Source organism: Atractosteus spatula, chromosome 6, assembly GCF_055471065.1.
Source record: "Atractosteus spatula isolate fAtrSpa1 chromosome 6, fAtrSpa1.hap1, whole genome shotgun sequence".
NCBI classification, from domain to species: Eukaryota; Metazoa; Chordata; class Actinopteri; order Semionotiformes; family Lepisosteidae; genus Atractosteus; species Atractosteus spatula.
This window is the reverse complement of record NC_142711.1, coordinates 24,958,416-24,971,634: the sequence shown is the minus strand read 5'-3', so window position 1 is coordinate 24,971,634 and position 13,219 is coordinate 24,958,416. Positions and strand designations below refer to the sequence as shown.

The window sequence follows — 13,219 nt, the reverse complement described above, 5'->3', positions numbered from 1 at the left end:
ACAGTAATACAGTAAAGCCACATAAATGTCAATTTATGCTTGAAAAAGAAAGAAATAGAAATTAAGAAAGTCGTAATAAAATAAGAACAATAAAAGATAAATAAAAAGAAAGATACTGTAAATAGAAAGAACAAAGAACCATTTTAACTAAAAATTAAATTAAAAAGATATGTTTTCAAATGTTTGTTATAACAATGTACCAAGCTTGACTGCCTAATAAAAAGTGGTAGTGAGTTCCATAATTTAGAAGCATAAAAACAAAAAGTAGCCTCTCCACTCTTTCTGTCTTTCACATGTGGTATTTGCAGTAGGCCAGTATTTGCAGATCTCAGGTCACGTATAGGAACATATAAAGACAGACATTCCGTAAGGTACATACAGTAGGTGCTAGGCCATTTAGAGCTTGAAAAACAAGTAAAAGAACTTTAAAATCTATCCTAGATAATACAGGTAACCAGTGAAGTTCTTTCAAAACAGGAGTGATATGTGTTTTCTTGTTTTTGTTAGGATCCGTGCTGCTGCATTTTGAACAACTTGTAAGGGATTTATTGTTTTCTTGGGAAGCCCACTAAAACAGAGCATTACAATAACTGATTCTACTGGTAACAAATGCATGGACAAGTTTTTCTGCATTACCCTGGGATAAAAAAGGTCTAACTTTTGCAATGTTTCTTAAATAATAGGATGGAACTTTAGTAACCTTATTTATGTGAGGGTCTAAACAAAGATCAGAATCTAGAGTTATACCCAGGTTTCGTATTTCAGATTTAACACATGAAGCAAAAGACATGGACACATGGACATCCACTGAGAAATATCTAACACACAGCCGATTAGTCTGTTGACCATAATAACCCATAAAGACTTCATAAATGTCTTCATAAATAATTTTAATGATATTCTACACTTTGGTCACAAACCTTTTTAAGCACCAATCAAAGAGGTGTTTCGGACGGCATATCTTTTTGGTCTCAATATTCTTGATAAGCCGAAAATACACTATTCTAGTTTCTGTAAGAGTTCAATTGTAAGTATGTATCTTTAGAATAGTGCAATACATTTCTATTATTAGTAGAGCACAGACTGTACCTAAAGAAAAATGTGATATTACCTTCCAATTTCAAGTCTAAAAAAGTCTAAACAGAGAGTCTAAAGGTATTTGCTATCTCATGGTATTTCAGAACAACAATGATCAGCTGCAATGCAACATTTCCACAGTCAAGATGTTCTTGGTGAACATATAAAGCTCAATTTGAGCAAAATTACATTCTTTAAAAATTACATTTCTTTGGATCCTGTGAAGTCAATTTACAGTACATTCTTAGTAGTCGCATTTCTCAAATATTCTAAGGTCTACGGTCTGCTCAAATACTTTCTTCAAAGTTTTCTCTTTGTAAAGAAAAGTCACAAGGGTTTTAAAAGATAACTGTAAATGTCATGTACAGTGGTGCTAGAAAGTTTGTGAACCCTTTAGAATTTTCTGAATTTCTGCATAAATTTGACCTAAAATGTGATCAGATCTTCATCTAAGTCATAAAAATAGATAAAGAGAACCCAATGAAACAAATAGACAAAAGGATATACTTTTTCATTCATTTATTGATCAAAATGTTCTTTCAGTTCTTAGACGTTACCCTGGAGTACTTTGTATTCTCCCAGTATATTATATGCCTTGCTCTTGGAGTGATTTTTGTTGGACGACCACTCCCGTGGAGAGTAACAATGGTGTTGGATTTTCTCCATTTGTACACTATCTACCTGACAGTGGATTGGTGAAGCCCAGAGTCTTTAGAAATTGCTTTGTAACCTTTTCCAGCCTGATGACAACACTTTTCCTGATGTCCTCAGAAGTTTCCTTTGATTGAGGCATGGCATGCGTTCAAAAAGACCAGACTTTGGTAGTGAAGACTCAGGTTTATGTTTTTTAAATAGGGCAGGGCCACCCAAACTCACACCTGATTGTCATCCCATTGATTGACGCTCCTGACTCTAATTAACCCCTTAACTGAACTGATAATCCTAGAGGTTCACATGCTTTTTCCAACGAAGACATTTAATGTTGGATCATTTTGTTCAATAAATGAATGAAAAAGTACATCCTTTTGTGTGTTATTTGTTATACTGGGTTCTCTTTATCTATAGAGCAGTTTTTTTTTTTTACAAGCAGCATCTGTTAAAAACATCGACATATCACCTGACCTGATCACCATTAAAATACTCATCTTATAACACATCACAATGATTGCTATGTCCGAGGAGTCATGGGGTTTCACAGGGATCCACTGTGCCTGGGGAGTTATGGGGATCCGCTGTGCCTTGGGAGTCATGAGGATCTGCTGTGCCCAGGGAGTCATGGGTATTTACTGTGTCTGGGGAGTCATGGGGATCTGCTGTCCCTGGGATGTCATGGGGATCTGCTGTGCTTGGGGAGTCATGGGTAATTACAGGGATCTGCTGTGCCCAGGGAGTCACAGGGATTGCTGTGTTGGTGGAGTTACAGGGATCCGCTGTGCCCGGGGAGTCATGGGGAACTGCTGTGCTTGTGGAGTCATGGGGAATTGCGGAGATCTGGTGTGCCCTGCTGCTGCTGGAATTACAGGGATCTGTGGGGAGTCACTGGGATGGCTGTGTTGGCGGAGTCACAAGGATCTGCTGTGCCTGGGGAGTCACGGGAATTTCTATGTTGCTGAGGACCTGAGAGAGGCCTGGCCAACTAATCACAGCCCTTGCTCTTGCAGTGCTCAACCAGTTGTTCTTACAGAAATGAGATAAAACTATTTAGGAAAATCATTTACATTTCTTAAACATGTCCTGAATGCATTTTTAGAATGCAGAAATAAACTTGTCACTTCTATGATACATACAAAAATTACATTTTTGGTAGAATATGAGAGTAAGAGTCATCTCTGGCAGTCACCCCCGTAGGAAACATGTAATATTTGCTTACTTCAGCAGCTCCAGGGTTTTGTGGTCCAAGGCCAATCTGGGGTTTCCAGTAAGGTCAAGCTCCTGCAGTTTGGGAGGAAGGTTCTCGGGCAACGTGATCTCGCTTAGCTCATTGCAGCTCAGGTCAACGCACTGTACAAAGAGAGAACAGAACACTAGGGTTGGAGGAGTGCCAGCTGCATAGGACTCCCTGCACCCCAGGCGCAAGCTGGGGCTACACATTACTTCTCAGACCCTACTCTATAGCACTGTACCGGCCCTACTTATCTGAAACTCCATAACTCTGCTTTAACATGCTCAGAAAAAAAAAGCTACAGATTTTGTCAAAGTTTTGTAGAATGTGCTGGTTTTTACTGCAAATGGATGTAGTGCAGTTGAAAGAAATCCAAACGAAAAGTGCACTACTGGAAAAAAAACATAACATGCTTCATTCAGATCTTTTCTGTTATTGCTGAAAGGTTGTCTTATGCTTTGAGACAAGACCGACAAATTTATGACCTACTTCAGAATAGATCTGTGTACTGCTTTCAAGAAGTATGCGTTTTACGTACACGACCAGCAACAGTGGTATTGTGTTTAAAAGCAGGATGTACAAGGACATTGTATTACCTCAGATATTGGTTATATGGGTTATTTATCATGATATCAGAAATACAGAAGCAAGTATCGCATTTCAACTTCAAACAAAGACAGGAATCATAGTTTATTTTAAACTTAATTGTTTGAATCAGTTTTGTCCATATGAATGGGAAGAAAAATGTATCCACAAGTTTCTCCTCTGATTTGGTCATTTGTTTGTATAATTAAATATTTTCTTTTCATAATTAATATCACTATATAATTTAGGAGCACTGCAATTTAAGTTTTGTAATTTTTAAGTCTTGTTTTTTAAACCAATTTACTACAAAGTTTAACCACACCAAATTGGGAAATACTGAATTACCTTTGTCAGAACCTAATTCTAAGCAGATACATTATCAAAGTAATTGTCAGCAGGTCATGTTTTCTATCTTTCTTAAATACTCTTTTGGAGAACAAAAGTAGTTTTACGATGTTTACAATACGAGTGATTTACAGGCCAGAGGTTCCCAGCCTTGGTCCTGGGAGACCCCTATATCTGCTGGTTTTTATGTCAACTAAACTCACTAATTTAAGCCTTTGAGTGGTCTGTATTTTGGCTTACTGGCACTCAGTCCCAGTTTCCAGAAGCTCAAACATATAGATATTGAAGTTACTCTTCAATATACTTAGCCTTATTTTAGTCTAAAGATCTCATTGAACTCAGATTTATTTATGATATATAGATATGGGCAGATTTTACAATGTCAGTTTTTTCCCTCTTTGGAGGTCTAGTTGGCCACATTTCATACAGCACACGTGAATGAGGACAGTAATGAAAACAAGCATTGGATCAGGACTGATGACAACTACAACTCACATTTAACGTTTAAACAGCTGAAAGGAAATTCAAATATATTGCCAAGATGAAAAACTAAAATGTATTAGGCTATGATTAGGAAAGATGTCGGAGCAAAAACCTGAAGACGCAAGGTTCCCTGGGAAGAGGGATAGGAAATTCTGTATAGGCATACGGAAGAGAGTGAAAACACAAACAGTACTTTTAGATCTAGACACTATTTTTCTTACGGAAATCAGGCCGATAATGTTATTGTTCCGCTTTCATTATACCACTGTGCCACTAGAGCTATTTCCATTTAGGTTTCCATCATGGAAAGTTCTGATCAATAGGATAGCTTCTCTCTCCCTGTCTGTGTTCCTGTGTGTCTCAAGGAGAGCAAGCTGGGGTATGCAAAAAGACAAATTCCTAATGCAAGAAATTATATATGGCTAATAAAGTGATCTTAAATTATGACAGGTGATTACAATTCTATGTAACAATCAATAAAACCAAGTTTTTTCAAAATATGATAACATAGTGAAATCTGTTCTGTTAGTGTTATGTACATCGATGATTTCCTGACTGTGTACAGAACATGAACAGTAAATACTTATCTTGAAAACACAGCCCTCTCACAATAATACTTTAGTATTAACAATAAACGGTACCATTAACAGCTTTAAAAACACTGTTTTGTGTTTCTTTCTTTTTCAAACTGCATCCCCTTCTTTACTCTTAACAGAAATAAAATGAAGGATTTTAAACACAAAATATGTGCATGTTTATAAAATTGCTGCATTCTTAGTACAAGAGATACTACCTCATTTCACCTACAGTATGGGTACTGTTCAGAAAATTAAGCAATAACTCAGAAACAAATTCAATGAGGAAGGATGTGCCCTAGCCTCAAGGACATTTTTGAAATTTGTGCCAATGAACTACATATATGTGAACATATTGGACTCCTAACTGTAATGCTCAACCTTCTATCATCAGAATCAAAGCACGTAACGTCTAAAACTAGGCTCACTTGTAATGTGTTAATTTACAAAGCAGCTGGATAATTTGGTGGCTGACGTCTCTATAGTGTTAGGCTGTGAAAGATTAAAAGAGACAAGCAATTATTAAAATTATGATGCCTAGATATTAGATCAGATTCTAACAGAATCTGTAATGAACCACTGCCCTGCTCTGAAGAATAAAACAGACAACATGAGTGCAGGAAGTGGGAGAACCACAATAGCAATATGGGCACCTCAGACCTTGAACTGTTTTAACATTTACAATTTAACTTATTCTGTTCTTCTGGGGCAAAGAAGAACAGAATGTTTAGTCAGCAAATTATTTATTTACAATACTGAAAGAACAAAACAGTAAAGAATTGTTTTTTATTTTTTTTAGGATTAATATTACCATCAAAGCATATTTAATTCCTATAAATCTTTACTGTCAGAACATGACAGCTCTCTTCTTATAAAACAATGCAATAATTAAGAATGTGCCCAAAGACCGTGTGAAGAGCAATGCCTGACAAAGGAAAAATCCTCTGGTTTACAATACAGAAATTAAAATACTTGTTTAAAATACTCACTAAGGCTTTTAGAATGTACAGTAGGCTTTGTATTATGAGAAGTAACATTGTAGTATGAGTACAGGTCTTGCTAATGGCAAGAAGCATACTGTATATAAGTACTAGAATATAATTAAATGAAGAGACAGTCCTCAAGAAAATTCATTAAACCATCACCTTGAGCAAAAAATACAAGAATAATAAAAAGAACATAACACTGTGGGATTATAGCCACTAAGATCAGTCATTTTAATATCTAAAACTGCCAGAAAATGTGAGAATATGAAGTGAATTAAGCAACTGCACACTGATACAAAAGTTTGAAAAGACAAAATACTAAGGACACCACATTTTTATTTTGATAAAAACTTGTATGTGTATGAGAGCAGGTATATATTCAATGGGTGCATTAACAGTAAGGCCATCTAAACAATTTTGTACCTTTTAAAAAAAAAACGTGTGAGAAAGAGGGAAAATGCAGTAATATAATTAGAAAGAAGTGACACATGATACTGCACACTGGTCCAATGGTTAATAGACATTTATCAACCCACATTACTTTTTTTCATTTTATGTTTGGTGAAAAATCTGTGCTTTTTAACCATCACAGATATAGAAGATCAAGTGGAATTATGATAAATGGGAAGAATGATTCATTATGTTTCTGTGGAGACACTGAAAAATCTGCAAGCATCAACTGACAAAGAAAATGCTGAAAGATATCATGTGCATCTACTGATCAAACCAGGTGACTATCTGAACAAGCTCTTCATTTTATGGGTTGTAAAACACAGTGATAAACCCTATCAACATCAAATATTACCTTATCATGTATCAGTGATAACTATCATCACCTGGTTACTTACATCCTTTCAAAACGTATTGATCTTTCATAAGATACAATCTTTTAAGTACTTTTGGTATTATCTTATCCATACTTTCAGATTCTGTACTATACTAAACAGACCAGTTTCACTGAAAAGGCTAAATAAAATGCTTGGGTCAAGATATAATTCTACAGTTAATACAATTAACATGACTTTTGAAAACCAAACTAACAACATGTGCATCTCAGATTAATGATTGTAAAATGCTCTGCCTCTGTTTTATTATATATAAATATAAATTTAAAGTGATAATTACAAAGAAAGAATAATTGGGTTTTCCTCTGAAGCTCAACATTTTTATATTAAATATTTAAAGTATTGACTAAAAACAATTCTGAACAGACTAAACAAAAGGCATGTGACTATGGAAATGGTTGGAGAGACTGAACGTAATAGTTAGCACAAATCTGTAAAGTAACTTTTTTCCACTCTACAGCCCCTGTTAATACTATGATATTTCACAGACTGTCCAGATTACAGAATCTGGGCTGGGAAGTTTCGGGGGTGGAGGGTGGTGTTAACCTTGACCTGATGGAGCCCAAATCAGTTTGTGCTGGAAAGTACAGTAGTGGGTCTTGGTCTGTTCTGTAAACAAGACTTAATTACCCAGTAAATCTATATAAAATACAATGTCCTCCTGAACTGGCTAATCTGCATCTACAGAGTTAATTTATAAATTATCCCCAATAAACATAAGGATTTAGATATTTTGTTCCTTAAGTCACAAACATTTTTCTTGAAAAATTCACAATACACTTATGATTTCTGTAAGTGTAATGTGCCTTAAAGCTAGGAGAATAATATTCTTATGAAGTTGTTCAACATGATTCCTAACTTTGCTTGACTGCTGTACCTTTAAAAACCTCACTAGCCCCATTAAATATGATCTTTTTACATTATAGCTTTTTAACTGTTTGAATATAAATTAGCAAAGTGGACTGCAAAAAACCTTCTATAATATTTACTTCATTTGTAAGACAGTCTATACCACAAATAACTCAGCCTGTCATATAAATGAAATGAAACTTTGATATGGTTCCAAGAGCAGATCTAAGAAACATGCTGATGTTCTTAGAATGATTTTCTAATCATCACTATCAATCTGTTCTATGGCAGACGCTGTTTTGCAGTAAGGAACACGATGCAGCTACTAAATGTTTTCATGATTTTTTCCTCTACAAGGCTATCAAAACAGGAATTACCATTGTCCTTTTGACTGTGCCTCATAACTATTCAAATATTGACCACAAAATGACAATTATCATAAATGAACTACTGACCTGCTTTTTTTAAAGCAATGCTTGATTTCATGCTATAAATTGTAGACATAAAATGTGTGAATAATCAAAATCTTGTCAATGGACTCATATTCTCTATATTGAAACAGATCTAAACGGAAATAAAATCTTTCAATATCCAAGATCTTAAGAGGTCACTACTCTTAACTACTAAACCTAAATCTGACATAAGAACATCACAAATGTCAAAGACATGGAATGATTTTGCCATTTTCATTAGGTTAAATGTTTATTCTTTCTCACAACAGGAACACAAAACAAGGAAACGCCCTTAATGGGAACAGTAAGATCATAGCTCTTTAAATATTGTTTTGCCACCTGAGAGTCTTAAAAATTGATTAAGCTGTTAAAATTAAAATCATAGGTAACTTAGTTCTTTGAGATTAGAACAATCAGGGATGCTTATGGAGTGTTGTGATGAAACATTTTCTGTTTGTTGTAACATCTTTTAAAACATCATCAGGATCACAAAGTAAATAAATGAATTGGCCACAGAATGAGGGAAGTGTGGATTTACCTTCATCTCCATGAGTTGCATCACTTCAGGAAAGACTTCAATACAGTTGGAATGTGCAATGACTGTGTGCATCCGTCTGCAGTTCATTATGGTAGTCGGAATTGCCTTTAGCTTGTTCCCACTCAAGTCGACTTCATCCAGTTCTTCAAGTTTGGCCATTTTACTAAATCAAAGGCAGAAAGCGGTAACCCTCATTTGCAATCAGTCAAAACCAACATAGTAGTTGGCCATCATGTATTACAGAGCAATTTTCAGAAGTCATTCACTTAACTAATTATGCCACAGTGTGGGTCAGTCACAAAATGAATAAAGTGTTGAGAAACGAATTTCACAAACATATATAAATAATTCAATCAATGGTTTCTTTATCACCAAAGTGTTTATAGTCAAGTGAATTAAATATTTCAAACATGAAAAAAATACCATCCAAATGTACACAAAAGATCAAATCTAATCTCACACACACGTTAGAAGACCCATCCATTCATTTTCTAACTGCTTCTTCCAATTCAGGGTCAGGGGGGAGCAGGAGCCTACAGTATCCTAGCAAGCAACAAGTGAACACTGGGGTACACACGACAGTCCATAGCACGGCAAACAGACACAAACATACACACCTAGGGCCACTTTTCCTGGAAGCCAGTTAGCCTAGCAGTACATGTATGTCTTTGGACTGTGGGGCAAAACTAGAACACTTTGAGGAAGCCCACACGAAAATGGGGAAAACATACAAACTCCACGTAGATAGTACACACAGGTCTGAAATTGAACTAGGGGCCCCAGTGCTGTGAGGCAGCAATGTTAACCACTTTGCCACTGTGCCACATTATATTAGAAGATGTCTCATCAAAATGCACTTCTGCACTTCCACACAAACTAACATCAGAATAATAACTAAATCAGAGTTAATAGAAGGAGGTATTTAAAAATGTTATGCTAAACATTTATGGAAATGATAAATTGGGGGAAAAAAAGCACAATTTTAGTACACCCTTGCAAAACTTATAATTTAGTTTTTTTTGTAAACAATGTCACCCTAATAGAAACACATTTGCAATAATGACAATTTGGATGCATGATTGAAATATAAGGACGTGGGATATTGGTAATAGCTTCAATACCGATACTCTACATACATAAACCATTTTAAAATATTTTACAGATAAAAAATAATAACTTTTATCAATGTCAAACTTGCGCTCACCATCCTGCACACACCTTATAATCTGCATTGTAACATTCATACTGATATTGACATTTTTGCCACTTTTAATTGCAGCCTTCTTTGCAGACATAGTGAGTTGAAAGCACTTAGGAAACAGTGAAAATAAAGTAAAGCAAAATTAGCTCACACTTTGCTCTATTTAGACGAGTGCTTAACATGGAAATGACCATGACATGTTTTTCTCCCAGATATTACAGCTTATTGATTTTCATTTTTTATATTTTTTAGTTTTAATTTTATTTTCTTAAACAATAATTGTATTCTTTTCTTCTCAGATGAGCATAGTTGAGAAAAAAATGCTCTAATATTTCTAAAAGGTATGCCTATACACACCTTTCACATTATAAACCTGACCATCTGTGAAACCAGGAGTTTAGGAAACTGAAGTAGACCAGCAGTGTGCAGAAATGTATGCAGGAGGCTTTGTGGAAAGGAGGGTCTCACCTGGCTGGAAAGCTTTGTAAGTAGTTATAGGCCATATGCAGAACTCGGAGGTGGCAGTGGCCTGTCAGTAAGGGTACACATTTGTCAGTGAGGCGGTTGTTGGTCAGATACAGCTCCTGCAAGATGCTGTGGCTCTCTTCAGACAGGCTGGAAGGGGGAAGCATCTCCAGTTTGTTGGCAGAGGCATTCAAACATCGTAAACTGCAAAAAAAAAAAGTTGAGGACAATCCCATAAGTAAAAAGAAAATACCATTCCCCCAGAATAGATCTTCTCTTTAAGTGAAAGCGAACAGGTGAAAAACAAATCACAATGTGTGAGTGTACAAAGGAATCCTTACAACAGACAGTCTTGTGACTTATGTACTGTAGCAAGGCTGCACATGAAAGAAGACCACCCGGCTCAGCTTGTCTAATTGACACTGGTTAATTGATCTGAGTATTTAATCAACATCCAGTATATAAGTGTTATCAGCAAGGCTGGCTTGTTTTTCCCCATACTCGTCCTCTTAATTAGCACTTTTTTCTGTGTTCTTTGTTTCAATACTGGTGCAGGAGTAAGCCATTGAATTGACAAGGTACCTTTTTAGGAGATTTATCATTCAAAAACTTCTACAGGTTTTCTCTGACAGCCTAGTTTACATGGACAAAAAGGAAGGAGAAATGTAAAATGTAAAGTAAAATTTTTCTACATAATGTATTAATGTTTGCTGTGAAGTATTTTGAAAATCTAGGATTAGAAAAAAAATTGAGAATATTTCTTAACCAATGTACTGTAAATATGTACAGAAACAACACATTTGTAGCTCATGCAACAATGGGAAGAATAATTAACATATATTCAGATTATTATTTTTTCAGGCAGTCAGATAATGACTTTGTCCATTCCACTGTCATTTTTGATACACTTTTCATCAGTGTAAATACAGCATCTAATTTATTTTGTATTTTGTCAGTGAACAGAAGCCAAACCCAGTTCTATCGGCTGCTGTGTCAGTTTTGACATTGTGCTGTTCAATCACTTCTCTTCTCTAAAATTTATGCTGACTGCTGGAACATCAACACAGAAAAGGTTGTTTTTTTTCTCTGACAGCAGCTCAGAAGTTGGAAGAAGCAAAAAAAAAAGAGGTGAAATATTCTGACACAAAAGAAGACATTAAGGTTTTCCCTGTATTCCTGCAATGGAGTTTAATTTAATAATCCAGTAAGTGTACAAATCCAAAAGAACACTTTTGGAGAGCTTCTGTGTTTGGTTTCAAGCTGTCAACAGTCAAAACAAGCAGCTTAAAAGGAGGCAGGCTTAAATGTTTCACTTGATTAAGCAAAAAAGAAGTCTGCTGAGTTCCTGAAAAAAAGGAAGAGCTATAGTGAACAGCAGATTGTTAGAACAAACTTAGATTCACTTCAATGATTTATGAAATGTCTACATTTCAACAGTAATAGAGTTTTTAATAGTCTATCCCACAACAAAAAGGCACATTGCAGCCTTAAACTTGTAATTGTTTGAAATTAGTCTCCGTACTAGTTTAGCTAAATCACTGAAAATGCTTCGAGAGTCAGTTCAGGGAGAATAAAAGACTACTTAGAATACCTCTTTAATACAACAATAATAAGCTTTATTTTATGAAGCTCCACTTATAGTATATTGTCATTTTTCTGAACCTTGAAAATCCCCTCACTTCCAAGATTTTATGTGCTCTGGTTCTGCCATTAGGGTGTCAAGCTCCTTCTGCATATCTTCAGCCCTTCACAAAGACTGACGTCTATTTTATTGCTGAATCAGCAGTAGAGATATGAGAAACAACAGCCATCCAAAGCCCTTACATGTTTTTCTATTTATTTGCTGTTTGGGGGGGAGGGGGCAAAAAGCATAGCAGATAAAGTGATGCCCCATACTGTACAAGAAAATATATCTTAACACAGAGGGATAACAGACTCGTCCTTTTAATTGTGAAAAAATATAAGTCATGATTGTAACTACTGGAAGAAACTAAATTAAAGATACATTTATTAAATTATTGTAGAACAGATGTTGATCAATGCTGGCAACCATGCTGTATGCTCATTATAAAAAAAGTTTAAGATATGTATGTACTGAGAAAAGTACTAAAAATAAAAATTAGTGAAAACATTCACTCAAAATTACAGAAAATCTTTATGTGTATCACATTCTCCCCCAAAATTAAAAAAGGCAGAAACTGTAACACTACAACATAATAAATCACAGCATGCCTCATTTCACCCAAATGAAGACAAACAAACAGAGCCTATTTCTTGAAGATCATGTGATGAGATCAAATGGTCTATCATAATCACAAACATACGGCTCCATACATTGGGTTACACAAACAACTTTTTATGACCTAACTTTCTGTTACTAACTTTTTGATGGGAATAATCTTTGCTGGGTCAGCAATTCACCACAGCTGGGGAGGGGGGGGGGGGTGAATAACAGTAAAATATCTCACCCAAAGTAAAAGACATAAGCACAAGAAGAACATTATGACTTAAACTGAAGTATACACCTTTGCACTCACTGCTGGAGTGTTTGGCTGATCAACTATGTGCTTATGCGGCAGCAAAATACTTTCCTCCTAATGAAGAAAACACAAATGGGCACTTCCATTCAGCGGGGGTAACTTAGGTTTAAGGACAGAATAAATGCTAGGAGCTGGTACATTACAACTGATACTGAGGCATTTCAGCTCTGTCTGCATGGATTTTAATTTGCCTTATATGTTTCTCTGAGAAGAGAATCTATTATTATCAGCTGACAATTACACCTGATTTTTTGTGGGCTTATCTGGGAGGCAGCGGCCTTGGGTTCTGGGGTCACACTTAAAGAACTGGAAGAAGGGACTCCTTGCTGATGTCTATCAGCAGTGTGACTCCTGTCATGGGCCCCCGCCTGCACATGCTGTGAAACATGAAGTATA

The 13,219-nt window shown here is 35.7% G+C and overlaps 1 protein-coding gene across 1 annotated transcript in view; it reads right to left on the bottom strand.

Moving 5' to 3' along the window:
- The window catches only part of phlpp1 (PH domain and leucine rich repeat protein phosphatase 1), a 109,890-nt gene that overhangs the window by 7,688 nt on the left and 88,983 nt on the right, over positions 1-13,219 (bottom strand). The window contains exons 11-13 of the mRNA XM_088919331.1: positions 10,287-10,487; positions 8,618-8,780; positions 2,948-3,078 (exon numbers count right to left, since the gene is read on the bottom strand). Coding sequence (XP_088775457.1) covers positions 2,948-3,078; positions 8,618-8,780; positions 10,287-10,487 — 495 coding nt within the window. The remainder of the gene's footprint in view (positions 1-2,947; positions 3,079-8,617; positions 8,781-10,286; positions 10,488-13,219) is intronic.